Below are 9,765 nucleotides of genomic sequence, written 5' to 3' on the forward strand. Positions count from 1 at the left end.
TGCATGAAAGATGGCGTGAAACGTATGCCTAGCACGGACGCATTGCATGTTAATATATAGCCATAGGCTAGGCTTACAAGATTTGGTAGTTAGGTTGTGTATTGATCCTCAAGTTAGCTAACCACAATATAAAGATCATCACAACAACCCAACTACCAGTTTACAACACACGCAAGAATATCTCTAATGTATATACAGCTTATTCCATCGTATATACATGCAATATATTCTAACACACCCCCTCAATCACAACTTCACCAAGTTGAGATTGTTCTTCAATTCTTCTAATTTGCGCCAGATAAGGCTTTAGTAAACCCATCTGCAACTTGATCATTAGTGGGAATAAAACGAATATCAAGTAGCTTCTTAGCTACTCTTTCAAGCACAAAGTGGTAATCAACCTCAATGTGTTTTGTTCTGGCATGAAACACTGGGTTTACTGAAAGGTACGTGGCACCAATATTGTCACACCATAACCAGGCAGTAGGAGAATGACTTACACGAAGCTCATTAAGCAAATTTTGAACACATATTAGTTCTGTCATGGCATTTGCCAAGGCTTTATATTCAGTTTTTGTGCTAGATCTTGACACAGTATCTTGCTTTCATGCACTCCATGATATGAGGTTTGGTCCAAAGAAGACAGCAAAACCCCCTGTTAACCTTCTATCATCAGGACAACCTGCCCAGTCAGCATCAGAAAATGCACTCAGCAAAGTTGAGGCTGACCTTGTAAATTTTAACCCTGTACTCATAGTACCTCTCAGGTACCTTAGAATCCTTTTTACTGTCGTCCAATGTTCAAGAGTAGGGTTATGCAAGAACTGAATACTTTATTGATAGGAAAATATATGTCAGGTCTTGTAAGTGTTAAATATTGCAAGTCACCTATGAAAGTGCATGTAGTCCCCATGTGTGGTTTTGGTAATTGATGACAATCCTAATGGACTAATGCTTGCATTGATTTATACATTTGAAGGAAAGTTCCATTTCCAATGCATGAATAATATTGGATGAATTGAAGGATGTTTGTTCCATGGTGATGAAAGAAGGAGATCGAATGGATGCCATATACATATAGTTGTGCATCAATTTTGAGCTCATTGACTGAATCAAATATGATCAAGATGAATTCATTGCGACAAACAAGATGTGATCTATATGGAGTTCATTAAGGATCTCAGAGGTTCTCATGCTTAGAATTATGGCTTGAACCAAGATGGATCAAGATCTTGAGAGAATGATTAAAGAGAAGAATTCTACATATGCTTGAAGATAGGATCATGATGAGCTCATATGTTGAGTCATGAATGATTATGTCTTGAAGCAAGTAAATCAAGTGAAGAATTCATCGTGTCTCTCAAGATGCTATGCTGGAGCATGAAAATAAGCAAATGATGTCCAATATGAGATTCATGGAGCAACTTGATATGGTCATGGTGAATTGAGATCTTAGTGATCATGTCTTGAAGCAATGAAGCATAGTGAAGAGATCAATAGGTCATGGAGTAAAGGTAAATGTGACCAAGATGAAGATCAAAGATTGAACTCAAATATGGTCATCACAAAAGCGCAAATGATGTACCACATGGGATCTTGTGGTATGGTAAGTAATTGTCAACTACGCTTTGTGTACTAAACCATACTATGTGTTTTCTATATCCACATGGGTTAGGTGATTCTCATGGGCTTGCATCAAGAGAAAGATTCCAACTGCCCATGAGAGTATGACATCAAGTGATGATGAGCATGGTTGACAAGGGCAAGCTCAAGATAAGCATCCTGAAGGATTACATGCTTGAAGCTTGTGCATGATCACACAATGGATATGTGAAGATAGAATACAATGAAATGATCCCCGCTTGGCTTATGGGGGAGCCATTTGAAGTCCTCACCAAATGTCATGATCAAGGTTATGCCTCCATCTTGAGCCAAGGATAAAAGTCAACATCAAGCTCAAGTGGAATGCTCAAGTCAAAGGTATTAGTTCCTTTGGTTGTAGTTGCATCGATCAACGGCCATTGAAAAAGATATACGCCCAAGAATAGTTTTTCGGAGGCTATCTAGTGTAGCTATTTTATGATTCTTGAGTTATAAGGATCCCACACTATTAAGAGGGGATCAAAGGGGTTCGTGATGGATTTGCTCAAGTCAACATCTTCTATACACAATTCCACTCCTATCATATACTCCACAGTAAAATCCAAAGCCAAATAGGATTCCCCAAATCCTATGATCAAACCTTTTCATTGATGCCACCATCCATTTTGTTTGATATTGGGTGGTTAGCTATGTGAGGACCTGAAGCTTTTCAATAGCTACAAAACGAGCCCAAGATCATCAAAATCGGAGTTCGAATGAAAAAGTTATGCATATTTTACTTTCGGTATGTTGACTGTTTTTGGTGAGGACGGAAGTTCCGGGTAGGTTCCGGGAAAAGTTTCGGGCTAAACAGAAAGTTTCCATACATCTGGCTGAAGGGAGCCCGAAAGTTCCGGGGCCCAGAAGTTCCAGGCGTTCCCAGAAGTTCCGGACTGCGTTTTTCTGAGCATAACGGGTAGATTTGGTTGGGCACTATATAAGGTACCCTTCTTTCCCAATGAAGCAGGGCTTTTGGATCTGAGATTTCCCCGTCCTTTTGAGCTCTCTCCTCCTCCCCTAAGCCTCAAAACTCTAATCCATTTGGGGGAAATCTATCCCATGGATATAGGGTTCATTTGTTGACCTCCTCCATTGTTCCTCTCCTCTCCCATCCCTCAATAGCATTAGTTGTTTGTGGTGGGAATTGAGAGAGAGGGATTTGAACCTTCTCATGCTAGACCTCAAAGAGATTTGTGAGAGTTCTTGAGAGAGATTTCATCCAAGCATACACCCACTCCTCTCTCTTTTCACCGAAATCAATTTGTGATTTGAGCAACTCTTGAGACTTTTCCCCTTGACCTTGTTACTCTTGGAGGTTGGAGACTCCTAGGCGGTAGGAGTGCTCCGTTGAGGAATCAACTTGTGATTGTCCCCCGGAAAGTTTGTGAAGGTTTGGAGGCCCCCTTAAGGTCTACCGCTAGTGGTTGAGAAACGCCTTCGTGGTGTTGTCTCAAAGGGAGAATAGGGTGAGCCTTCATGGCGTTGGTGTGCCTTCGTGGTAACATCCACCTCTCTAATGGTGATTAGCTTCCCTCCAAGGAAGTGAACATCGAGATACATCCTCGTCTCCGCGTCTTCGTTTATCCCTAACCCTAGCCACTACTTGTGGTTTACTTTGGTCTCTTGACCTTGCATTCTCTATATATTGTTGTCCTCATTATATTGTGTTGGCTATTTCCTTGTAGAGATTATTTTGGCCTACAATTTATATTCCGCAATTCATACTTGGTACTATTGATATATCTCGTGATTAGTGTGAATTGTTATCTTTTGTCATACACTTTCATATCTTGTGATATTGCTCAAGTAAGTTTGTGTAACTTACTTGTGCTTGTTAGTATCCTTGTTCTGCTCACCTCATTTACATTAAGTTGTTGGCGCACTTAGTTGAGCCTAGTATTTTTAGGATTTGTGCTTGAAAAGTATCCGCTTAGTTTATTTTCGCATTAGGATAAAGCCAAATCCGTAAAAGTTTTTAAAACGTCTATTCACCCCCTCTAGGCGGCATCGTGGTCCTTTCAACCTACCATACTTTTGTAGTTTGTAGATGCTTCAACACTTAATGGATCACCTTTCTAGCCTGGCCCAAAGATTTTAACCCCGCGTCCACTTGTATATCTCTCCCTCGCCAGGCCTGGCATGAATACACGTATCTGTACTTGGCTCCGCCCACTTATCGAAACATATGGAGTGGCTTAGGAAACTTAACTTCGAATTATTCTTAGGCATAGACCGCATTAGATACATACTAGTGAGGAATCCAAACTCCCTGAGAATACTCTCCTATTGATTCCAACAACTGTTATTTCACATCTTGCACTCTTTCATTTTACTATTGCATTTTCTTGTCTGCAATATTTCAAACTTCCGTTTTCACTTTGCTTTAGATCACAACTAACTTTCAAGCACAACATTATGAACCCCTACAAAACAAAAAATAGTCCATTTTTGGTGCTCCCTGTGGGAAAAAGGCTATAACTAAACCTTGTGCACTTGCAGGCCATCAACCGAAAGAGAGAGAGAGAGAGAGAGAGAGAGAGAGAGAGAATGAGAGAGAGAGAGTCATCGAAGAGGTTTAGGGAGACGGCTGGGTAAAGGACTATAGCGAGTGTAGTAGTACTAGTGGCATGCCAGAATAAGCCCAAACCACTAGTAAGTGGGTCCCCGAAAGCGGGCCTGGCTTTAAGACACTACTGGCGTGCAAGAATTAGTCCCACACCACTGGTAGTTGTCATGTTACTGGCATGCCCTTCAGGTAGCATGCCACTAGTGACTTGTTTGAGGGTCAGTCTGCTGGGCCCACACACTGGTGGCGTGTGCATGTTTGGCCACTCCACTAATAACCTATTATTGCCGGTATGGCTATATTTGGGCACGTCGATGATATTTCGGGCAATTACACCCATACAACCGGTATTTAGGCAAAATACCAGTGGCGCGATTCCCTGGTGGTGCGCCACTAATGTAGACTGCCTATAAGAATTTCTGCACTAGTGTTTGCCTTTATCTTTGACTTAATCATTTATGTATTCTTTCTTTGACTCGTTGACCATCAATACTTGCTTGGACATTTGTTGATAGGGGTGACTTGCTTGGACTCACGTGGCCTACTTCGAAATTTGTTGACCTCCTCAACTTTGGTTGACTGTCATCAATTTTTATTGACCGTCCATGTGTTGTGCCATGTAGGATTGGGGTGGGACCTCGGGTATAGTTTTGGCTATTCCCTCTATAGGACCAATGAGGACAATCGAGGCAATTGACTATTTTCGCAACTATATCATGAAAATTCTATGTTTCTCATTGGTGATCGCTGGATGGGAGGCTAAACATCTCCCTTTCCTTGTGTACAAATCCAAAGTGTTCTACTCCAATTAGTGTGTGTGGTTTTAGGTCCAAATTGCTTAACAAGAAAGTGCTTTTTGGAGATTGACCATACATAAACTTCCAAACTACTTTCCTATTGATTTTCAAGTGTTGGTTGCTCACAACATATGGAAAGTAGCCATCTATTGTACTGTTTGTCTTGATTCATACATATACATCCAAGCAAGTAAATAGGCAACAGAATGCTAGTATTGCCTAACAAGCTATGTGGTGCAAACGACGAGGTAGGGACCTTCCCTATAGTTTTTTCGTTCAAAGAAAAACTATGTGGTCCAAATGAGGTTTCTCACATTTATTTTTCGACCATGTCAGTGGAAACTTTTGATCATTTCTTTTTGTGAAGTGGATTTCGCTATTGATAATTCATGGCCAGATACTTGTCGCATCATGGCCAATGTTCCCAATGGTTTTAAAAGAAGGAGAAAAGCAACACCACCACCATCACCACTAATTTCCCTTCGCATACATTCACGAGCTAAAAAGACAGTAATCGATTTGTCCATAAAAGAAAATTGCGCGCCTCTTGTTCATTTCTTTTCAATTATATTACCCCGCTGACTATAAACTATGTAGCTTCGTATATTCAACGTTAACTAGGTGCCTCGTGGTTCGATTGCAACTAAAAAGATACTCTGTTTCCTCGTAAGAAAACCAAATACTAGCATATCTTTTTAGCCATTAAGATGTTACACTATATTTAGGTCACGGGAATGTCCATCTAGTTGGTTAACAAGAAATTGATTGCATATAGTCAATCGGTTTTCACCTCAAACCATGGTTAGAGGTCATAATTTAGTACATGTTGCTTTGTTCTTCCGTGGATTTTACCCTAGTTTAATCACATGCGGCTGCTCTCCTTTTGTGTGTAAATAAACAATGATACCAACTCTGAAACAACAATAATAAGCAAAGCAAAAGGGCCTTGCAAGAAGAAGAAGATATATAATTCCTTAAATAAAGAGAATGATGAAAAAAGGTGAGATGGGCGTGTGGTTAGATTGGCCTGCTGTACACATGGCGCGCGCCCATTTGAAGCCGAAGATTACACCTCATCACCGCCTTATCGCACCACCCTATCTCTTACATGTCAGCTCTCAGCAGCAGCTGCTCTGCTCTGCTCTGCTGCATATACACCGCTCCCTCTCCGTTCCCCCGAACTCTTCGCTCCCGTTCCGCGCTGTCCGTCTCACACAGGATGGCGTCCGCCATGGAGCTCTCCCTCCTCAACCCCGCAATGCACCACCACGGCATCGCGGCCAAGACGGCCTCCCACCTCCCTGTTCTCCCCGCGCGCCGGGGCGCCGTCCGCTTCCGCGTGAGGGCCGCCGCCGCGGCGCCGCCTGCACCCGCCGCGAAGCCCGGCTCGCCCAAGAAGCGGGGCAAGACGGAGGTCAACGAGTCGCTGCTCACGCCGCGCTTCTACACCACGGACTTCGACGAGATGGAGCAGCTGTTCAACGCCGAGATTAACAAGCAGCTCAACCAGGACGAGTTCGACGCGCTGCTGCAGGAGTTCAAGACGGACTACAACCAGACCCACTTCATCCGCAACCCCGAGTTCAAGGAGGCCGCCGACAAGATGCAGGGCCCGCTCCGCCAGATCTTCGTCGAGTTCCTCGAGCGCTCCTGCACCGCCGAGTTCTCCGGGTTCCTCCTCTACAAGGAGCTCGGCCGCAGGCTCAAGGTTCGTGTACCACTTCTTCTTCTTCTCTGCTCTTGCATGTGGGCATTTCGTCGAGCAGCTGGTGGGTGTGCGCTGATGCCCGCGTTTCCTTTTTCAGAAAACCAACCCGGTGGTGGCTGAGATCTTCTCGCTCATGTCCAGGGACGAGGCCAGGCACGCTGGGTATGTAATTCCGCTCTTATTCCCATCAATACAACGCAATACAATACAATTCGATTGGGCGTAGTCAGAACCCAAATGCATTGACTATGACCAGAAATGCCTTCTTCTCTCATGTAAAAAGTTTAAGCTTCAACTCAATTTCGCAAGAATTATCAACTATTCATCCGTTCCTAAATATAAGTCTTTGAAGAGATTTCACTATGGACTATATACGGAACAAAATTAGTGAATCATACTCTAAAATGCATCTATATACATCCGTATGTGGTCCATAGTGGAATCTCTACAAAGACTTATATTTAGGAACGGAGGGAGTATTAACTACTACTACTAGTACTGTAGTTCAGTTCTCAGCATGATTTGTGTTATTCATAAAGAAACATGATTCGTGCTGTGTAGGTTCTTGAACAAGGGGCTGTCCGATTTCAACCTGGCTCTGGACCTCGGCTTCTTGACCAAGGCTAGGAAGTACACCTTCTTCAAGCCAAAGTTCATCTTCTACGCCACGTACCTGTCCGAGAAGATCGGCTACTGGAGGTACATCACCATCTTCAGGCACCTCAAGGCCAACCCGGAGTACCAGGTGTACCCCATCTTCAAGTACTTCGAGAACTGGTGCCAGGACGAGAACCGGCACGGCGATTTCTTCTCCGCGCTGCTCAAGGCGCAGCCGCAGTTCCTCAATGACTGGAAGGCCAAGCTCTGGTCACGCTTCTTCTGCCTCTCGGTAAATTAAGCTAATCCCTGCATTTTCTTCCATGGGAGTTTGCCATGTCCCTCTTTCTAACAGCTGCGTGCAATTGGATGACATTTCGCAGGTGTATATAACCATGTACCTGAATGACTGCCAACGTAGTGCCTTCTACGAAGGAATTGGTCTCAACACCAAAGAATTCGACATGCATGTCATCTATGAGGTAAAATGAAGTGGCTTTTCCTGTTTGTATACTCAATTATGACATGAATGACCTAGTTGCTTCATTGAGTGTTTTATTAGGCAGTTTCTGGAGAGCTGCTCAACATGACAATAATGACCTTTCGTACAATAAACATCACCCCTATGAAGCATTATACTCTAGTTTATTTACATGCTTACTATGACAATATTTGAGCTTCGACGTGAATCAAGACCTCTATTGATGATACTGTTGGTGCATATCTCTGCAGACCAACCGCACGACGGCGAGGATCTTCCCTGCTGTACCGGATGTTGAGAACCCTGAATTCAAGAGGAAGCTAGACAGGATGGTAGATATCAACCTGAAGATCATTTCTATAGGAGAGTCCAACGACATGCCCCTGGTGAAGAACCTGAAGAGGGTTCCTCTTATTGCCCAACTAGTGTCTGAGATCATCGCTGCGTACCTCATGCCCCCAATCGAGTCTGGCTCTGTTGATTTTGCCGAGTTTGAGCCCAAGCTTGTCTACTGAATTTGTAGAAAAAGGATCCATCTCTGCCTTTCTTTTCAGACATAATCATGCATCATGCTCCTGGAGAGTCTCTGAATGAGCACATGATCCATGGTTAATTAACAGGATCTACATCCTCCTGTGCTCATCTGTAAAGTATTAAAACTCGGCAAGTTTTTGCTTAGTCACATCAACATGTAAGTGGCGGTGAACTGCATCAGAGCATGTGTTCCGGTTTTGCTTCAGGTGGAGAAGCATATCTGAAGTTGTTATGTAACTTGTGTCGATACTTGATTAAATAGCAATATAGCATCCGATTTTGTAGACATGTTATGTATCACACATGGCATGTTGTTAGGTCAACAACGGCATTGACATTTTATTACCGTAAACGTATGCACAAAATTAAAGAGTAAAAAAAAGAAATTAAAGAGTAAAATTCATGAAAGTGCATCTATTTGTACAAAATATCACAAAACGATGCCCTTAGGCAAAGTTTCAAGAAACTACATATGGCTTGGCAAAACATATGGAAAACTACACTTTTATGTGGAACTCCGTAACAAAATGTGACCTCTTTTTGTGCCACGATAGCATTTCCCTACATGGATGGAGTGTGGTTAACATTGTGAGTTGTTATGACCCAGGGGTGTCTTACCTTTCCAGAAGCCGGTCTCTATGGGCCGTTCTGGCCCCCTAGGTCGGTTACGCAATGGACCAATTAACCCGGCCATGGCCCCACGACTTATGGTCCCGGAAGGCTTGAAGTATAAGACAAGGTAACCGGCATCCGAATGACTCCTCTTAACCAACTTAAATACAAGACAAGGCAACCGGCATCTGAATGACTCCTCTTAACCAACTTAGAACATGAAACACTAGACACTGGCACCCCATAAAAGCCGGGGCTAGGCTGGTCGCATAGACTTTTTCGTTTGGAAAAGGAGGATAAACCCCCAGCCTCTGCATCTAGACGATGCATGCGGCCATCTTAATAATTATTCATAGAGACCATACACAGTAATACAACAGTGAGCCTGAAGCCATCATCTAGGCAACACCTATTTCTACTCCTATCCCATTGATGAAGGTGTGTCGAATATCCGGACTAATACCAAACGGACATCGCACCAAACCCTAACATCTAAAGCCGGATGCCCCAGCCCAGCCACACACCGGGACTGGGTCCCATACCGGACGGACGCACTCTCAGAGGTTGCCGCCACCATCTTCTACCGGTCCATCTCCAGAGCAGCAACTGACCCATCGACCTTGCCTGACCTGCCGTTGACGCCACCACGACGCCAGACAACTCCACCATCCTGCATGAATCCGTCCACACGCGCCCGTCACCGAATCTCTGCAACACCATGCCATCGGGATCCGCCGTCGGCCTTGCGGTGGATGAGACATTGCTCTTCCGCTTGTCCCGTCCAACTAGCACTTGCTCCAAAACGATGCCCTCAGGAGGGACAACGGCA

The 9,765-nt window shown here is 43.9% G+C and overlaps 1 protein-coding gene across 1 annotated transcript; it reads left to right on the forward strand.

Moving 5' to 3' along the window:
- Positions 1–6,144: 6,144 nt before the first annotated feature.
- LOC123078196 (magnesium-protoporphyrin IX monomethyl ester [oxidative] cyclase, chloroplastic) lies at positions 6,145–8,610 on the forward strand. The gene is made up of 5 exons (XM_044500609.1): positions 6,145–6,712; positions 6,810–6,874; positions 7,274–7,601; positions 7,693–7,791; positions 8,042–8,610. The coding sequence occupies exons 1-5, from the start codon at positions 6,224–6,226 to the stop codon at positions 8,303–8,305; spliced, it is 1,245 nt and encodes a 414-aa protein (XP_044356544.1). The 5' UTR covers positions 6,145–6,223; the 3' UTR covers positions 8,306–8,610.
- The last annotated feature ends 1,155 nt before the right edge of the window (positions 8,611–9,765 follow it).

This window comes from Triticum aestivum, chromosome 3D, assembly GCF_018294505.1.
Source record: "Triticum aestivum cultivar Chinese Spring chromosome 3D, IWGSC CS RefSeq v2.1, whole genome shotgun sequence".
Lineage (NCBI taxonomy): Eukaryota > Viridiplantae > Streptophyta > Magnoliopsida > Poales > Poaceae > Triticum > Triticum aestivum.

Excerpts from the sequence above, each read along its gene's own strand:
- LOC123078196 (XM_044500609.1), top strand. The coding sequence starts at position 6,224 with ATGGCGTCCGCCATGGAGCTCTCCCTCCTCAACCCCGCAATGCACCAC. Across the intron at positions 6,713-6,809 it reads AGCTCGGCCGCAGGCTCAAG|AAAACCAACCCGGTGGTGGC; the intron begins GTTCGTGTACCA and ends TTCCTTTTTCAG. Across the intron at positions 7,792-8,041 it reads ACATGCATGTCATCTATGAG|ACCAACCGCACGACGGCGAG; the intron begins GTAAAATGAAGT and ends ATATCTCTGCAG.